Genomic DNA, 20,216 nt, shown 5'->3' on the forward strand with positions numbered 1-20,216 from the left:
AAGAGCTTTTTGGGTAACCAACCCCTTTTTTCAGGTTTGAAGGTAAAACTTCCGTGACCAGAAGCTTCTCTTACCAGTCAGTCTGCTTAGTAGGGATTTTCTTCCCCTAGAAAATCAAACAGAAATGGTTGTTCTAAGCATATTTAACTCATTTCTGAATTAATATGTTCAGTGTTTGTCATATTCCAAAGTATATTTATTAAAATACATTTATTTTTTAATCTAAACAAGATTTTTGCTGTTGATTTTTACTGTCACCATTTATTAGGAGCAAAGTACTTGTAATGGTTGTCTGGGCCATTGAGTTGAGCCTCTGGCTGTCACATGTACAGTCTTAGTAACTGCTTATCAAACTTCAATTTAAAGAGCACTTGGCTTTTGCTCCCCGTACTCCTTTTTTTGAAATTCTTACCCCAAATCAGATTACTCTGAATGTTGGAACAGGTATCTGACTTCCTATCCTAAATTTATTAGTCACTGTTTTTATACCCAGTTTGCTCTGGTGCCAATTTTACCCATATTAATTCTTTTTATTTCCTGTATTAGGATCTGCCAGTGTTTTCATAAAGAGCAATCTGTCTAAAGTAAGTGAAATGCCCTTTAGACTTTGCCTTCAAGATAATCTGTACTGTGTGTGAGGTCTCGTTGTTGATATAGATGATAATTTTGTACAGTGCTCTATGATGGCACAGATACTTTCCTGGGTTTACTGGGAGCCATCTCGAGAGGCACTTTGACATTTTAATTTTCTTCTTCTCATTGTACATTGCACCAGTTGTTTATAGACATCCTATGGTTAAGTAAAAACTTTCAGTCTTCAGCTACACAATTTTATGTATACATAAATGAATACCAAATCGGGTAATACCATAGCAGAAAAATTACAAATACTGAAGTATTTCAAGTTTGGAAATGTGTATAAAATGCTAGTTAAATTTCTGAGGGCTTTACGCTGCTGTGCTTCATTTCTTTGATAGTGTTTTGAAGTTGTGAGATGCCCACAACTAGGATTCTGAGTAAGTGCAAGCTGCTTTACTGCTGCTAGCCTTGTAGCTGCATAATGCTTAAACCTTCCTTTGCAATAACACTTAGAATTCTGCAGTCCTCTTACCACGGCTTGAGCTCAGGGCTATAATGGAACCTATTATAGAGAAAAGGTCTATGACTTAGCCATTGAGCCATGCAAACTCTTGGCTTCTTTAATTGGCACCATTAAATCTTTAGTAGTTTTTCTCTTGTAAAATAGATATCGTTGGTGTAAAATGCATCACTGCTGAAGTTATATTGTGCCTTTTGCCCTCTGATTTCCATGAGTTGGTCAACTATAGGTGTTTAAAAGCTAGTTAATTGGAGAGGATTTTCTAGGATTGCTGCTTTTCCATAACTGTTCAGGAGTGTATCTAAAAATGTAGAGAAAACCATCACACACATTGTTTTCAGGTTCTTTTCCTTTTCTGTTTAGAGGCAGGAGATGGAAAAGAAAACCCTGCCTTTCCATCATGTTTTGTTTTATCTTCACAGAACTTTATTTAACCTGAGGACTTCTTCTACATGCCAGGATGGAAAGCGTTACTCTGAGTATGTAGCTAGGGAAGAACCCACACCATTTAGCTGATTTTTTTTTTTTCTGTTGCAGGTTGGTTTTGTTGGTGTCTTTTTTGTAAATATATTGGAAAGTGAATATGGAAACACCTGTAGTTTGGGAAGAGGGTCACACATCAGTAGAGGAAACTTAAAGAACACTGGAAGTTAAATGTTTGAATAGACATGTATATATTTGTAAATATATATGTAAATATATATGTATGTAAGACAAAAAAAAGTAGCTTTTAACTTGTGTTGTCTTCCCACATACTTATATGTGACACGTTAGAACTTTCAAGTATTTATATTGCTGTAAGCATGAATGCCTCTGAAAGGGGTGTGATGAGGATACCCAAAAAACTAATTGTTCATTACTATCTGCAGAGCCTGCCTTGCTTATATCTACAGTTGGCAAAAAGGTTTTGGTGGTTATGTTTTTATATACTTTGTTGAAGTATCAAGAAACAACAAAGTTACAAAAATGTTAAACTATGTAATTTAACACACATTTTAAGTGATGGGGCTTACAGTGATAGCAAGCTGCAAAACGGGATGTTGAGAACTGAAGTAGGGCTGCAGTACATGTTCTTTGTACCAATGAAATAGGATGTAATCTGTGTATGCAACCATGTTTTGTCTGTTCTGTTTCTTCTACTTCTGGAAGGTCTTCTGTGGGTGGAAGTAGCTGTTTAATTTGGGTTTATTATTTGAGGTATGGACCATATACTGTCCAGTAAATCTAATCATGAATATCACTGTATCTTGTGAAACAGACTGACTCTTCCTACAAACACTCTTCTGGCAAAGAATTAATAGCTAAATGAGCTTCTTTATGGTAATTTAACTGTAACGTAGAAAAATCTCAACAACCACTAATTCATTCATCTTCTAAACTGTCCTACAATGTGTATTCTCCATTTTACATACAAGGAAACCAGGACAGAGGGACAGGGAGTTGCCTGAGGCCAGAGTGATAGACATGGGATTTGGGGCTTCTTAGGGTGTGTTATGCTGAGCTGAAGCCAATAGTTATCCAAGCAGGTACTCTTGCAGTCATGGTTGGGCACTTCTCAGTAAGAGGGTTTGTGGCAAGTCCTTTGATGGAGAACTATGTTAGAAAGAAATGAGTATGGAATTTAAAAGAAAAAAAGCCACCCAAAACACAAAACCCCTTCAGGAAAACAATAGAATATTATCATGGTGAGTTGAGGGCTGGTGGAAAAATCTTCCCTAATGTTCGCTGCTCTATCATAGACCATCTCCTTGCAGTCTTTCTCTTTTCTGTACTGAAGTTTTCAAGGTAATATGAGCCTTCTCTTCAGGATAATATCTTAGTCATTCAGTTCTGATTTAATCTAGGAGTCTCATCCAGCCTGTATGCTGAATGAGGCAGAAATTCTGGAAGTAACTAGGGAGGACTCACCCTGTGAAATATTATTGTAAAAAGTCAAGTACTAGGATTAAATTTGTTTTGTAAGTGACACTAATGACATTTATTCTTTTGTTTTCAAGTATTGGAAATACTTAATAATTTAGACTGCCATTTTAAAAAAGAAAAATGTGTTTATAGTAGTTTTTCTTAGAGTTACAGTGAACTTTAATTATTTTTCCAAGAGAACATTACATGTTTACTATTTCACTTGCAAGTTGACTCATTTGGTCAATGTCTGAGGAAAGCTTTTGAATTTCTGCTGGACAAGAACAGTTTAAGGTGGATAAAAATAGGTTAGAAAAGTCACTCCAACTTACTAGGTACAGCTATTAGAAATAAAAGTGGTAGTGGGATTTTTGAGTTTTGTTTTTCTCTGGTTATGTGGAACTTCTTTGTGACTAAGGAAATGGCATTTAGAATGTCAAAACAAAACGTTGACTTCTAAATAATTCTACATTGTGAATCTCCTAGTACGAAGTGTGCTCACCTGGACTGTGAGACCGAAAGAGCAACAAGTAAAAACACTTGGAGAGTTGGAATAGATGTAAACAGTGGAGACAGGACGATTGATCTACTGTGGATATAATGATATCAAAAACCACCTACCAAATACAGCCTTTTTGAGGAACTTCTGAGATGAGGCCCTCTTAATCAGAATAAGTCAGCAAACTTCGATTGAAAGAATAAATGAGTAATTGTAAAAGTTGGTTTGACTGGTTTAGCTTTCATTGCCTTGGTGCTGTTTTATGTATTTTACAGTATTAGAAGTCCATGGGATTGGAGAATTCTGTGTGCTTGTTAAAATTTGTAGCAGAAAAGCCTTGAGTACAAGTTATAGTTAAAATTACACAGGGGAAAAAAAAGGCATCAGCTCAAGTAACGCATCAAAAACATTTCATCCTTTGACTGTGGATACTGTGCAGTTTCACCTTGCAGAGGCTGTGGATGACAAGGGACGAAAATTAGTGTTGTAGTATTTGTCTTGTGGGCTCTGTTGCAAATCATCCTCATTAAAATAGTGATGAACTAAAAGTTTGTGAGCACCAAACTGAAACGAATCTGTGCTTGTAGTGTTTCTTCTAATGCTTTAAGCTCATCTTTCTTAAGCTGGTACACTCTATCTGCAAGGTATCCTGGTGAAATTGAAAAAAACAACCACCAAAACTTGCTGCAAGCCATGGAAGAACTCGGGATGTTTTATTATGTAATAAAAGTACTTACAAGTAGTATTGTGGGACTTCAGTGGGACCTCCTTTCTAGGGACAGGAGTAAAAACTCAGGAGTTAGTCCTTTGTTGCATCAGTTGAAATCTTAAACATCTAAGACCATTGCCCTTTTCTTGTGTTATTAGAATGTGATATGTATTTATACCTTTGGGGAAAACTTGGTCTTTTTTTGTAAAGGCTTGCAGATAGGAGAAGTAATAAAGTTCTTAGTAAAGGCTGTCTATGAATTGCATCCTCTTTTCACCAACCTCTTAATCTGGTGCATGTTTGTCATTAAACTGTCGATTGATATTTTTTATATATATATGTGCAGGCCTCTTAAACATGCATGTTTAGCAAGTCTAGAATCTGAGCTGGGGGAGCTTTTAAAACAAAAATGCTGGGCTTTTGTTTTCTGAGGTATATAAGGAAAGGCTTAGGAAAATGATAGAGAAGTTATCTCTTACCTAAAATCTTCCTAACGTATTGGAAAAAAAGTGTATGCTAATAAATGCAACTGCCTAAAAATACATTTGAAAGCATTTTGCTGGTGGTTGCTACTTCTTACTGTTTCATGAATGTATGAAATAAAGCCCTTCAGTTGCTCATTAATATTTATGAGACAGGGCTTGGTGGGCAGCTGAGATTGCCAGCTTGTCTCCCAAGAGCCAGCTTTCCCCAGAGGTGGGCTATAGATCCATTAAGGCCCTGGCATTAGAGAGCCCTCAGAAGAGAGGCAAGAGGCAGCCCTGGGGCAGGTGTGCATGGCAAAACAGAGCATGGCTTCCCATGAGAAGGCCAAAGGAACTGGCTATGACTTGTATCTTTGTAAGGCTTTCCCAGGCTGGTAGGGAGAGACTGCAAGATGACCAAGCCCAGAAGAAAAAATACATATGTGTGCACTGGTTGCAAGTAAACAGAATGGGGCAATACACATTTAAATCCACGCTGCTCCTGTCTGTGCTCATCTCTTTTCCTGATGTACTTCCTTACAGTCTTTATTGCAGTTTGGTCCTTTTGATTCATTGTTGAAAAGCATTTCATGTTGTTACTACAAGCAGCAGACTAGTAGGGCTCACCGTATGTCCGTCAAACAAGTGGTAATTCTGAAGCTTGCATTTACTTGATCCTTAAGCGCTGCACAGCAGGTAGGAGAAATAAAAATTTTCTGGCCTGCTAGTCTTCAGTTTCATCTAGTAAAAAAAAGAAAACCCAAACAACTGCTTTTCTCCCTGTTGTTGTTCTCCCTTCCTTAGATTAAAATGCACTTTATTTGATATAAGGTGTGAGACAATAAAGTATACTTCATGTGAATTCAGATAAAGCATAGTTTATTAGACATTTTGCAAATCACTTCTGAATTTACATATACACCGTATTTTTTTTAATAGTTTGTATCTTACGTAAACATGCAAGATATATACATGTCTTACTACCTTTCACCTTATATTTTTTACATATATAACCTGTTAAATAAGTTTTCCTGTTAACTCGTTTGGGGGTTAGAAGGGGTGGGGTGAAAAAGTACCAGAATAGAAACACTTTTACTGTTGTGGCATGTAGTGCTTTTGCTGTTACTGCTTGCAGCAGTAAAAGCACGGATGGAACTTTTTTGGTTGTCTGTGGTCAGAAACAGCAGTGTTTGTACCACGTATGCTAGTCTTTGATTTTCTCCTTAGTCATAAACCTGATGCTCTTTGCTCTTTGTCACTGTGATTAAGATTTGGTAATGGTAGAGAAACGTATTGATAGAAGTAGATGTGAGCTAATTAAGGTCCTTCTTAAAATGGTTCAAGAGTAACTTTAAGTCTTTTGTAGAAAAACAAAATTTTAGGGGACTCTTGTTGCTTTAATTACCGTGGGCAGGCTGGAAGTGCTCAATAGATAAAGTCAGACAGGACAGTTTTGTTAGATTTTCTTTTTCTGGGTAGGGAACAGGGTGTTAAGTGGAAATTGTAGTTGATACCAGAGCATCATAATCTGTAGTGATGGCAATGCAGTGTGATGTAGGAATGGGTTACCCTTCAGAGAGGATAGATTTCTATGTATTTGACATTCCGTAACTGAATGGAGGGAATTCTGCTGGCAGAGGGAGGCGGCAGTACGCTTCCCCTCTTCCCTCAGGACCTCGGATTTCAAAGTGTGACTGTGAAACGTGCCCAAGAGAGGGAGGATGTTCACATTTTGCTGTTTCAGAGGAACTGTTTTGCTTTCACAGTGGAGCTGAAGTGCTGTGGGGAACATGGAGGCAAGGCCAAGAGCAACAACTCAGCCTGTATATATGCTAAAAATGTTAGGTTAATCTTTATAGTGCTTATGTGTTCAATAATAGCAGTTTCAATACTACTGTTTCAGTTGAATATGTGAAGGCCTTTCCTCTCCTATTCACCCTTTCTTGGAGAAGCTGAAGTATTGTACTAGGTCTTCCAGAAACCTTTTCATCCTGGCGTGTTCTTGCTTTGCTATGTGACTTCCCTATCTTGCCTGGAGATGTGCAGCTACCACCTTGTTTTAGAGGGATTGGAGAAAACTGGTGGTAAACCTCCTGGATATTTCTCTGATCCAGGGAATTCTCTGGTAAGCTCTAGGTACCTTGATAGCTGTGCTTGGGTGTAGCTTCACAAAGAAAATATCTACATTTTTGCATACAGGTCTTACTTGGCACAGAAGTAAAGTGTTAAGAAAAAGATGCTTATAGGCCATTTTACAACAGAGCTCTTGCTGTTGTGCCTGTCATTTTCCTACTGGTGATAGAGACTGCATAGCATAAACTCTGCAAGACTTCTGTGGTAAAATTCACATTGGCATGTTTCTGGCATGTCTGTTGCTTGACAGTGGAGCGTACGCAGAAGTGAGGTTTCCTTTGTCCGTGGCTGTGCAGGGAAGGGAGGCTTGAGGTGGATGACCTGTCAGCATGAGCAATATGGCTTTTGCCATTAGAATTCGGTACCTAATTGCCCCACCCTTTCTATGTGTTTCTACAGCTAGAGCTAGTAAAAACTGGCCAAAATCCTGAGTCCTTGAACAGTCCACATGGTGATGATGGAAAGTCTGGCTACTGTTGTGTAATATTTAGGACTGCCTCACTTGTATTAGGAGCAAAGTAATCTATAGCAAAAAACTCTTAATAAAATGCTTTTTTCTTGTGGATCATCACAACAGCACTTATATACAATCCCTGTGGTAGCTATTGCAGTTTTTTAGCTGGAAAGCTATTGTGGACGATACACACTTTGTTATCATAGGAGTAGCTGTTGTCTGAGATTCTGATCAACCCTGATGTTGATTCTGATTGATGGACAGGAATGTAAGAGCTCTCTTACAGGACAAGTTAGTTGTTTTTGAGCTGTGAACAATGAGCACTGGCTGATACTCCATAGGTTTAGCAATATTTCTTACTTTGTGAGCATGAAATAGCATTGCTATGTGAGATTACTGTAAAAGATAATGGGATCTTTGCTTTTTGGATGGCCACATTAGTATCATTCATATTTTGTAATCTGTGTTACTCCACAGAGTACATGACCAGAATAAATTCTAATGCTGTAGCTGTGCTGAGATGCAATTAAAGAACTCTATATTTTGTATAGCATGTTTTTGTTCTTCCACATACATTAATTGGGGGATATTTTCAGCTCCGCCAAATCAGCACTGAGTGTACTTTTGCAGTGGTGGCTGAGGGCATTAAGATTGGTTTTAATCACTTCCACTCCACTGTTAGGATGCTGCTGGCATCAAAATTCTCATTGTTTTGACTCAAGAGTTTTTCTGAAAACTTCAGATCGGCAAGTTTTAACTTTTTATTAGTTGCACCTGTTTTTTAAAGATGGTCTCCATTACTAGTAACAGAGCAGGAAGACTTAGGAAAGTCTTAAAATATTCTATTCTGTTCTGAGGCTTGCTTAGGAAATAAAGTGGTATTGCAGCAGCACTTCACTAAAATGTGAACTTTTTTCATGCAAAGTGATTTTTAACTGTCAAGTTATGTCTTGCTAAGAAGATGTTAATAGAACTTTTGTTTTCCATACATCTTCATCTGTGTTTTGTAGAAGTATAGCAAGGGTGTTGGTAAACTATAAGGTTCCTTGTTGAGTCATATTTGAAAAATCGACTTCTTTCATTCTCATTTGGTGTGATGCCTTTCCCTTTAGTGCGGAGAAGATTAATGACACCACTTGTTGGTTTACAAATGCAAGTTGTCACTTTGGAACTACAATTTTTTTGAAGGATTTCTGAAGTATTGAGATACCAGTTGTTTCTAAACAGCATCATATTGCCCAAAATATTTTAAGGTAGTACCAAGTATTTCCATATAGTGAAATAAAAAAAGACATACATATCTTCAGTTTAAGGTGGTAGTGTCACAGAAAAGGGAGGGGATCATCACTCACAATATAGGAGAAGAATCTGATAGGTAAAACAGATTTTGGAAAGAATTCTCAGTGTGCAGGTAGTCTTGAGCATGTTTCTGGACATTAGCTACTGTAGGAAAAAATACTGTACGGCTGTACTGTTGTTAAGCGTAGGTACTGGTACTTTGTTGCAATTTCAGAGGTGCTGTTGATCCCATTTTACTCTGGAGTTTTTACTGATATGTGAGCTTTGCAGATGGATGATGTCTGAAAAATATGTTGGTCTAGAAAAGCTGAAGCATGCTTCAAATCAAGGGAGTACCAAGACAAGCCTAATGCTGAAACTGTTGAGACAAGTTGAGAATTGCAGGGACAGAGCAATGTATAGAGACATGACACGGAAACTTTCCAAGTGATTTGCTTGGAGGATAGTCAAGAGTAGTAGTTTGCTTTAAATAACCCAGAGGGATGATAAATACTTTTTTCATTAACCTTTAAAAGGAAGCATCGTGGAGCAATTTCTGCATGGGATGGCTTTTAATGCCTTGTGGACTGCTATCAGGAAGGACCCAAATTCAAAATGAGCGATCTGTACAGCACTAGGTTGAGCTGCTTCCAGAAGCAATGCTGTAGTCTGTCTTCTGTTTTAAAAGACCTTCCTTTTGCTGCAGGTTGCTGTTCTAACTTTTCCTGAAGTGAAGGTGATAATTTAACAGGACTGCAATTGCTGCAAATAAGAATATTCAGTAATGATTTACCTAACATGGAATTATCCATTGTATAGCTATCATATTGGAAAGGCTTGTATTTTGGAGCCAGTAGGAACTGACGGAGCACTTGCTCTACTGTTACTCAACTCAGTTAATAAACCAATGTTCAAGAACATTTAAATGAAGTGTGGTTATAGTAGATCTTTTTTAAAATATGTAAAAGACCAGGGAGTCTGGAAATACCTGTGAGGGAAATGCAAGTAGTCCTGGTAAAAAGTTTTAGGTTTTGGTTTGGTTTGGTTTTTTTTTTTTTTGTTTGGTGCTGATGTTCAAATTTCACAGAGTTAGCTGAGTCATGTCACATACTTTGCTGCTCTGGCTTCATACTTCTTAAAGCTCAATATTGGCTCAAGTTGCTGCTCTGCTAGGGAAGCAACACTCAGCTACTTTCAGTGCTTAAGTACAGTTGATTGTGATTCAATCCTTGTTCAAGCAACAGTAAGATTCTCCTTAACCTCCCTCCCTGCCATTAACCCTCACTGGATTAATCCTACATCCTGTCCATCTTGCTACTTCACGTTAACAGGCCTGGTTTGAGACAGCTATATGGGCTGCAGAGAATGAGCTTAACTCTAAAAGCACAAGAAGCTGTGAAATGCAGGCAGCTTCATTTTTAGTTTTTCAAATCCTGATGATACTTGTTTGGAGGTTTAAAAATAAGTTTGAATTCCAGAAAAGCGAGATTTTTGCATTCCAGAATCAATTTCTCAAATATTGTTTTCCTGTATTATGTGCTTGGCTATTGTTGGTTTTTATTGATAACGCAAAAGCACATTACTGTTCTGGGTAACCTGTTGAGCTGCAAATTATTTTAACTCCTTTGAGTTCCTGAAGAATCTGTTCTATTCTAATAAGCTGCGATCTTTAGGAGTGTCCTGCATTGTGATATTGCATGTTAATAGCATTGATTAACTGTCAAGCAGTGAAATTGATGAGCAAATGTCCATTGTAAAATCAAATGATACTACTGAAGACCATACCATGCTGCTGGTTAGGGAGGTGACTAGCCCCAGTAGTCGGTGGTAGGAGTATTAATGTGAGCTCCAGGTTTTTTCACATGATTAAAACAGGCCATCTGTTCTTTGTTAAATGTTTACAAAAACAGCTTTTCTCTAAAAGATATAAAGAGATGTGGGTCTAGTAAACACGCCAATATTTTTGAGCACCTTTTTCACCTTATTTCAAATAATACCAAAAATAATGCTGCTGCAATATCAAATAAGATGAATACCTATTTGTGCTTAATCTTCACTGCTTTCTTTCCTGTGGAAGATTAAATTCTGTACCAACATACTAAATTATGGCTTTGTTTCTACTGAAAGTGCAGGAGAAGTGATGATTTTGATTTCTGTGAAGTATAGAGATAATTTTTTCAGTCTTTTGGTAAAAACTTATAATGTACTTTTTAAATTTTGTAAATGGAAAATGGGGTTCTTTCATTAGAAATTGTGACCCTGTAACTGGAGTTAATCCTTTGTAGATTTAAAGAAGTAGAACTATTTGAAATAATTCCCTGTGGTAGGCTTAATCTAATATTTACTAGTGAAAGCCTGTTCTTTTTTCCTTTTCTCCCTTAAGAAAGAGCAGATAACTGGTTTGGGGTAAGAAAATGCATCTTTCAAGCTGTTTCCGATCTCCTTTTCTCACTAGGTTTGTGCTGCTCCTACACAGCTTCACACTAGGGAGCAATGTGGGGTTGTCAGTTAGGGATAAACTGTTTTAGCATATTGGGAAAGTGTAGGCACAGACTTCCTAGAAAAATAATCACACCCGTTTCTTTGAAAGAGTGCTACACTTTAAATGATCACATATAAGTGATTTACAAAATGTGCCAAACTGCAAAGGGAGTGGAATATGGCAAAAGTAATGTATTTTCAAGTAATGGGAGATATAAGTGAAGCCTAATTAGGGCAGAGTTGGCTTTTTGTAGCTTGATGTTTTGGGGACGATATGAATAAAAACCATAGTATTTTAATTTGCATGCTTGGTAGTGTATATAACTTGGTACTGTAAATAAAAGGCAGTAAGGTTTTCTTCTTTAATATTTGTTTCATGCATAACATTTGAGTCTAATCTATAGTCTAAGTTGTTTCAGAGCCTGTGAATGAATCTTGTGGGTAAGCTCTTTGAGGTGGTAAAAATCTGGATTTTCATAAGATGCCATATTCCAGAATGAGTTACTGAGTACTACAGTGTGACAACAATCGCTGCTGCCATTCTCGGTGCTTTACCTTCTGACCAGACCTTACATTAAAACTACAAATGTCAGATCATGAGGGGCTGACATAGCTGTTGTATAGGCTTGGAAAGCTGTCTGCCTTACCTTCAGATTTCCTTATAACTGCACTAAAAGCTGTTGTTCAGACTTCTAAAATAAGCAAGCAAACAAACAAAAAAAACAACCTACAAATCTTAGAAAGGAGACAAGTATTAATTTTTTTAAGTAGATTGAAAAGATAATGAGCATACACAAGCATGTATAAAACTTCATATTGATTTCACTGACACAGTCATATCTCCAGTGAAGGTACAACCTTGAAGATTTTATAGAATTACATTTACTTGGCCTTACTGGATTTCTTGTGGTTTTTAATATTTGTTGGCTTGGCTGCTTCACAGGCTTAAGACAAAGAAAAATAAATTAAACTACCAATTCTAGTTTATTCTAGGAAGTTGTGCCTTATACACAAGCTTGTAGATAGTTGTAAAAGTCTCAACATGGCAAACAAATGCTGTACTGCCAAACACAAGGTACTTGCTCAACACAAATTTTACAAACCATGGAAGGAATAACTTGCATTTCTTCTAAGTTAGATACAGCAAGGGAACAGTATATAAAAAGAGAACTGAGTATGGCAGTGGACAGCTCAGTGAAGACTGATGAAACTTGCACACAAGGTCTCTGAAAAACATAGGTGAGATGTGAAATGGCAGATAATATAGAAATATGTTGACTACCTTGGGAAAATGCAGGTTAAAAGTACTGGTCTGAAAACCGATGTATAAGAAGTACTTACAGGTGATCTGTGTGACATTCCTGTCTCTTCCAACCTAAAAATAAGTGTTAGACAGTACAAATACGTAATGGTCTGAGGGAGAAGACAGTTCTGTTCTGTGTCACAGAACAAATCTGAGGAGACATTCAATTCAATTCAGTCAACCAAATTCAAAACCAATTAGAAGATTTTAAAATAACTCGACTTTATGTAATGCATAATTGGACTGTAAAACTCATTGGCACCACAGACTTCCTGGGATCAGCATTTTCTGTACAGATACCCAGTCTCTGTGAACTTTCCAGCATGAAGATAGGCAAGTGTTTGGTGACTACAAATTTCTAGAAGAGGTGTTGGTTCATACTTCAGGATACGTAACGTAAGATTGCCTTTGAGGTGAGGCCGCTTGATGTGGCGCTAATGCAGTGGGCGCATCAGATTTGTGTTAGAGTTGAGCTTTCACTGCAACTAAGACCCTGTTGCACTAAAAAGCATCTTAGTAAACAGGTGGAGGATAGAAACATGCAGAAGTCACCCTGGAAGTTTTTGGTTAAGCCACATGGACCCAAATCTTCAGTTCGTCACATAGGCCACCTTCTCTTGTCCTGGAGTCTCTTCCATGAAGAACTGTAGCATCAAGCTTGTACTGTTGAAACCTCTCCCAGACAGCAATGAAGAGTTGTTTTCACTTCTTGACAGCCTTGCTCCTTTTGCTGCTTGGGTCGCTTCCGAGTATCTGAGTATATTCAGGGAACAGCATTTTTTTGCTGCTGTAAAGAAATGCTGAAAATAGGACTGCACTGGTTCACTTTGTTTACATTCAGAAATCTATATTAATATACTTGGAAAAATATATATGCATTCGCTTTCTTGTATAATGATATTAAGAATTTTACTTCCTAAATCTTAAGTGCATTGCTTTTTAGATGCAGGTGGCTGAAGTGTATGTCAGTGTATGCCCATCAGTTCTTCTTATGCTCAGGGACTGGATTTGCAGTCATTCATTTGCATGCTTGCCAGTCCTAAGTGCAGTCTGAAGAAAGAGTGGAGAAAAGGAAATGTGGATAACATCACAAACAGTTACACAGGCACTGCTATTCCTAGAAGTAAAATTCTGATATGCTATAAACCTTTCTTCTCCCCAGTTCGATTGATCAAACATCTCAAATGGCTAGACTTTGTGACCACAGCTAATAGGGAGCTTTTCTGCCTAGAATCATCCAGACTTAATTTTTAGAAAAGTGAAAAGGAAGAGAGAGAGAGAGAGAGAGAAGATGGGAAAATGACCTGACTGTATATGCAGTCGCAAGAGAGCATCAGTACAGTGTCGTGCTATTATTTTTCTTCTTGAGAAGCACTGTTGTCCTGCATTTATAACCATGGGCAGGCTGTGAGGAGAGGCAGGTTAGAGCTTTGATACGCTGCAAAGTCATGGTAGATCTTAGACAATTTTTCACTGCAAACTCATGGATCTTTGTGTAGAAGAGAACGATTAAGAGGAGAAAAGTTGCAGATATATCCAGTATGTTTAGTCCAGACACTTGACATTTGTGTAATTAAATGTAAGTTTTCATTTTTTAAGTCTGGTATAAACCTGATGCACTATACAGACTTTGAATTGGGATGTTTTTGCAGGTTCACAAACACTTAAGGTAGTTCTCTGTCCAATCTGTAGCAGGAACAAATCTGTTTGTTACAATTAGGAGCTGTGGATCTTTGACATAAAATGTAACATTATATTATGTTTTAAAGTGGCTTAATCCTTCATGTACTGATCAAAATACCTTCTGTCACAGCTGAACCAATGTAAATTGCTTTGATTATTTTTTTTATAAATACAGCCTGTGAATATACTTTTATTTTCCTTTGCATGTCTAGAAACAAACTTTAAGAATTTTTTTCCTGGAGGACAAAATTCCAGTGCAACTAAATAATTTGTAACAAGTTACTAATTCTACTAACAACTATTCTGAAATATTTGAAGTAACAATTGATTTCCTTTTGCATCTAAATGTTGACAGCTGTAGATATTTTCTTACTTCTACTTTATATACCAGCTTTAGAGTAATTTGCCCTTTTCTGGTTATTTTGCTACTGTTTTAACTGCAGAAAGCTTTGGGTTTTTACTGGTTTACAGTGTTTCAGATATGCTACTAGGTTAATCTTCTGCTTAGTATTTTCTCCCTCTGTAACCTCTTGCTCCAAAAGAGCAAAGTTCTAGAAATCAAGGTTGCAAATCTACAAATTTATTTCTGTTTGTCTCTCTCTCAGCATTCTCCGTCGGAACCCTTTTTAGAGAAACCAGTGCCGGATATGACTCAGGTTAGCGGACCGAATACCCAGCTAGTGAAAAGTGATGATTATCTGCCATCAATTGAGCCGCAGCCACAGCAAAAGAAAAAGAAAAAGAAAAACAATCATATTGCTGCAGAAGGTCCCAGTAAAGGTTTTGGTAAGGAGGACTTTCCTGGGGGACTTGACAGCCAGAATCTAAGCAGAAACTCAGTGGATTGCTCCCAAGAAGAGAAGAAGAAAAAGAAAAAGCCCAAGGCAAAAAAAGAACCTAAGGATCCTAAAGAACCCAAGGAAAAGAAGGAACCCAAGACCCCCAAAGTCCCTAAGACCCCTAAAGAGCCAAAGGAAAAGAAAGCAAAAAATACCGCGCCAAAACCCAAGACCAGCAAGAAGGCTAGGTAAGTCAGGAAACTTCTGTACGCAATCAGAGAAAACCAGTCTGTCTGTGGGATTTCTAGAGCATCTGGTCTAAAAGGTGTGGGTGGAGAGGAAATCTTGTTCTATCGTTTGCTTGCTACTATCTACAGCATCATGTTTTTGAGGAACTTGGGCACATTTCTCTTGTTTGGCTTTCCTGTTTATGGCTTCACAGTTATTTTAAACAAGCTGGAAAGGCAGAGGGTTAATTTTTCTTTTCAAGGCATAAAGATTTCTGGATGCATTAGATTTCAAAACTAGCTCTTTCTCTTCTGATGCTCATCTGTCCTCATGTGTGGTTTGTGTATTAAGAAATTAAATTGCTTCAATATTAACGTAGGTTTGACCAAATCCAGAGATTAAGACTTAGAGTAAAAGGTTTGATGATGTTTTTCTCTAAAGTTAGGTACTTAGCGTTGTTACAAGTTGTACAACCCTTACAGACAGTGTTTTAGACTGACACAACCCATGGGCTATAAGCTCTGCTGTTAAAAAGGCATTTTTATATGGATATTGATGTATTCTCACTGTAGGGACTACATTCATTTTGCTATTGCATGTAAAGACAGTTTTCATAGCAGAAAATCTTTGTGGATGGACCAGATGCTTCAACCCTCTTTCCTAACTGTTTTCATTCAGCATCATGTCCCTTTATCAGGATAGGCTTAAAATGCTACAGAGTAGTAAGAGAAAGAACAAACTGCTGTTACACGAGTAATGCGTCATAGATAATAACACAGATTCTTTCCTTACCCCTCAATTCCCTAAACACCATCATTATAAATGCCTACTTGAAATAAAACTGAGAGGAAAAAGACATTAAAGCTTTTTCTTTTTTTTTCATTTGTACCTAGAATTTCTTACAACTGTTCTGAATTTGTTCCAAACATCTGAATCTGTTTTTCAAGATGTGGCTAGTGTTATAAAATATAACTTCCAGATGGAAGCACAGCCAGACTTGGTTAATCCAAATCAGTTTGCAAAATCCATTTGTATTAGGGTTTAAAAATTGCAGTTAATGAATCAGCTTTGCATATATTCTACAAGGCTGACTGTTGGTTAGGTCTGATATAGCTATATGGCTAAATGAGGCATGGACAGTAAGACGTTACTTGTTCTTTCAGTAAGAAAGAGAAGTTTCTATATTGGCAGAGATGATGTTTCCTGAAGGATTTATAAATGCTGGCTTGTAAAATCAAATGTTTCCCTGAACGGGTTATATTAACGTTTCAGTAAATTACAGTTGATCAGCCTATCCGTATTGCAGAAGTTACTTCGGCTGCATTCCGGACTGTTCCAAGGATGGGGTTTACATACATAGCAATTCACATCTTGCAAAATCTCTCTTAAGTTGTCTATCTCCTACTATGTGTTTTTGAAACCAAAATACTGTATCAGCTAAAGTAACCGTTTTGTTCCATTTCCCTATACTCACAGGTTTAAAGGCTGACCAGGCCATATTACTTGGTATTGAGCATCTCCCAGCAATTTTTGCCACCAGAAATTAAAAAAGCTTTACTGTAGGACTTCCTAATTAGTGCGGTTTTACAAGGTCTTGACTACAGTGAAGCTTTGTTTAATAAGCAGTGGTTAGAAGGAGTCTGCCTCAAAAACATGCATGGGTTCCTGTGCTTGTGCTGGATGTCAGACCTCAGAGCTGGTCTGTCCCATCCACTCAATCCTAGTATCTCTTTGCGCATCTTCTCTAAATCTTGGGACATGCCATGCAGGTTAAACGAGCAGCGTTTCCTTTGAAGGAACAAATCACTGCTTGCTTAGTTGTATTTGTAGGAGAGTCTTCATCATCTTTCCCTACAGTGACTCTTGTCCCTGGGTGGTTGTGTTTGTAGGAGTCTTTTATCTTCTTTCCCATGCAATAACTCTTGTCCCTGGGTGGCTAGATTACTTACAGTGTTCTAGTAAGTACTAAGCCCTGTTGTTTTACCTGTGAGAGAAATATTTTTGGAGCAGCATTAAGAGCATTTGCTGTTCTTATGCTTACTCAGGGGTGTGGAGAGAGTCCTACTTTTCCCATAATGGGCTCGTGTCTCTGTTACCAAATGCTCTCTTGAAAACAAGGTTATTCTCATTTTGTGGTCTTGTCAGCTTCAGTATCAAACTTCTCTGAAGAACTCTGAAGCTGTGTTGTGATAATGTGCTGCCAAAGAATTTTAAGTTGGTGAAAGAAACTTGCTTACTTTGGTAACATCACAGACTGGAGAACCTGTCCAGTGACAGATCATTGAATCAAGTTTTCAAATAAATCAACAGTCCAAACGTTTAATCATTTGAGCCACAGTATTTCAGCAGCACTGACTCCAGAAAGGAAGTATTACAGTAGCCGAGATGAGTGAGATTAATGCAAGCTAATATAGATTATGGATGATTATGTAGAAGTAAAATATTTTGATAAAGTTAGTATCTGGCATGTGTTTACTATTACTGTTTCTATTGCTCAGTATTTTCCTTCTAAGCATTGAAAGTAGTGTGATTTTTAATTTCTAAATGCTGTGCAAAACTAACGGTTTTCATTCCTGAATAAGCTGATCAGTTTTAACAGAAGAGTTTTGCACTTACATAAAATTCAGGTAAATAAAGACAGACATAAAAAACGTATTCATTGAAGAGCCACAGTTTTTTGGATAGAGCATAACAAGTCCTTGATAGTTAATTTTGACACAGGCTGTATTAGAGTATACACATAGATAAAAAATCTGGTCTTTAAGTCTCTTAAAACATTTTGTTTATTACATTTTTGTAATTTATTATAGCTCATAATATAACCCTGTTATTTCAGTTCCAGTTTTGACTACCAGTATAATCCTTTTTTATTACACAAACAACAAGACCCCAGAAACTTTTATCTTTCACATCTCCTCTATCTTTGGTGTTAGTTGTGACAAAATGAGCAGCCTGCCTCGCTGAAATGCACCTTCATGTGAGGGACAACAGTCAGAATGGAGAATGGAGAATGGAAGAAGCTGATTAATTTCATGCTTGTCTGAATTGTGTCCCCCATAGCATCTTAAAAAGAAAGAAAACACCCAAATGGGCTTCTGGTACATTATACTGCATACTTGGTGATCTTGAAAGAAAGATCACACAGTAATATTGTACTGTTAAACTTCTAATGAATATTAGCCCAATCCTGCCAATACAGAATGACAAATACAGTGGTGGCTAGAAAAAAAATATATTTGCAAAACTAATCTATTGTGGAGCAAACTAGATGGGTCTGAAAGCAAAATGTATGTATACCTAGGATCACAAATAAAGGTTTTTTATTAAATAGTGGGAGTGCTAAGGCTTAAGTATTCTGTGGGCTCTTAATGTCACAGAGCCAGCTTCAGGTGCATGCAAAGTAGGCAGCTTTTTCTAAAAGTAAATGGACAGGGAAAGGGAAGTAGTCTCACTGAATTGCAAAGTCATGGCTCAGATGTCTGTTCCTCCTGTGCCTGTCCCTGGAGGAGATGAGGACCACCTGTTTGAGAAGATCACACTGCAGCACAGCTGATCTCTCTCCTGCTGCTTCCTATGAAACCCTAGAGAGTGGCCACCGATTACAGTGGGAGAAGCAGTAATTATTTGTGAGGGCCAAATGGTAGCTTTTTGCAGGAGCTTGTCCCTCCTCCCATCTCCTCAAAGCAGTGTGCTGTGCTTTGCAGGGCTGCTCTTATCTTTTTTGGCGCACAGATGCGCTGTTTGTTGTATCGGAAAGGGGATGGCTCCTGGCCGCGGAAGTGGGAAGAGGCTGCTGCACTGGGGGAGCGGTGTGGACAGCAGCACACAGCACCCTCGGGAGCTGGAGGACAGGAAGCGAGGTCCCGGGGCGGTGGTGGTAGTTTCCACTCCCGAGCTCAGATCATCCTGAGCAAGGCAGGAAGGGGGCTGCCTGTGGGATAGAACAGGAAATCGTGCGAGATTTCCATGTGCGTGTCCACTGAGGCTGTTCCTGTTCACACCTTGTCCTCACCTCCCTTTTGAACCAGCTCAGCTGCCAGATACTTACCTTTGCTGCAGGCAGGCCTTGTGGGCTTTGCTGTTACCAAAGCGTACTCAAATACAAATTTGGCTGAGTTTTCAGGCTGGAAAAAACCTCACTGCGCTGGTTTTTTTTTCCCACATTTGTGACATGTAAAAACTGATCTGAAAAATAAAACCCAAAAGGTTTTGATTATGCCAGGAGGTTTTAAAAAAATAGATATTGCCTCAGGTATTGCAGGTAGAGAAATTCTTACAGCTCTGACATTTTGTGAGGGTGGGATTATTTTTTTTAATGGTTTTGATGCTCCACAGTAGATGTGTAACTTTTTGTTTTCCCTAAGCCAGGTTGTAATCATGAATTTGTCACAGGACAGTGTTCCCAAACAGTGAAATAGTGATCAATAGTCTTTCTGACTTATTTTATGTCTTTAAATTGTAGAAAAAGGCATAATCCAAATCCTGATAGCCATCATAAATTACACTAATAAACAGATCTGTCAGTTACCCAGATCAGGTGAGGTAAGTTGCCCAGTGTAAACGTACAGGCTAATTACTTCCCCTCTTAATCCGGCAAAGCATGCCATGCCTTTTGGGGTATTCTTGAGTTGGATGGTTTGGCCTGGTAAGTCCTATAGTTTGACCTAGCTCTGTAGGTGGCTGCTTGACTAACTGACACAAAACACTTTGTCAGAGTTTGGGTGCTTGTTCTCAAATTGTAATTCAAGCTTTCCTTTCAGTTGTCCTACTTACTGTTTTCCTCCTCGGCCCATTTTCCTTCGTGTCATTCACCCGTCTGGCCTTCTGCAGGTTGTCATCTTACACATCCCCTTCGGTCAGTGTGCTGGGCAGTCCTTGGGGATAAGAGGATGAAATCAGAAAGTGGTGTTGGACAGCTAGGTCGTACGACATCTCATCTGTTGGTGTTTATATCGCTTGAATAGAAGGACTAGCTTTAGGTGACAGTTTTAAAATATTTTAGTGTTTTGTGTGTGGCAAATAGTACTTTCAGTTTCTCACAGATTTCTAGTTCTTGTTTTGGGACTGGACACTAGCTTTGCTCTAGTGGGACTTGGCTGAATTTTGCAATCATGCGTGTGTGAAAACAAATGAGAGAGAGTTGTCTAAATGTGTATATTACAGTTTGCCTGCCTGGCTGCCAAATTTGTGAAGTACTATCAGAT

The 20,216-nt window shown here is 38.1% G+C and overlaps 1 protein-coding gene across 7 annotated transcripts in view; it reads left to right on the top strand.

The window, feature by feature from the left end:
* CHD7 (chromodomain helicase DNA binding protein 7) overlaps positions 1 to 20,216 on the top strand; it is a 132,478-nt gene that overhangs the window by 59,882 nt on the left and 52,380 nt on the right. For all 7 annotated transcript variants that reach the window (XM_040587304.1, XM_040587311.1, XM_040587310.1 and 4 more), the window contains one exon: positions 14,611 to 15,032. In XM_040587304.1, coding sequence (XP_040443238.1) covers positions 14,611 to 15,032 — 422 coding nt within the window. The remainder of the gene's footprint in view (positions 1 to 14,610; positions 15,033 to 20,216) is intronic.

This window comes from Falco naumanni, chromosome 3 (genome assembly GCF_017639655.2).
Source record: "Falco naumanni isolate bFalNau1 chromosome 3, bFalNau1.pat, whole genome shotgun sequence".
Lineage (NCBI taxonomy): Eukaryota > Metazoa > Chordata > Aves > Falconiformes > Falconidae > Falco > Falco naumanni.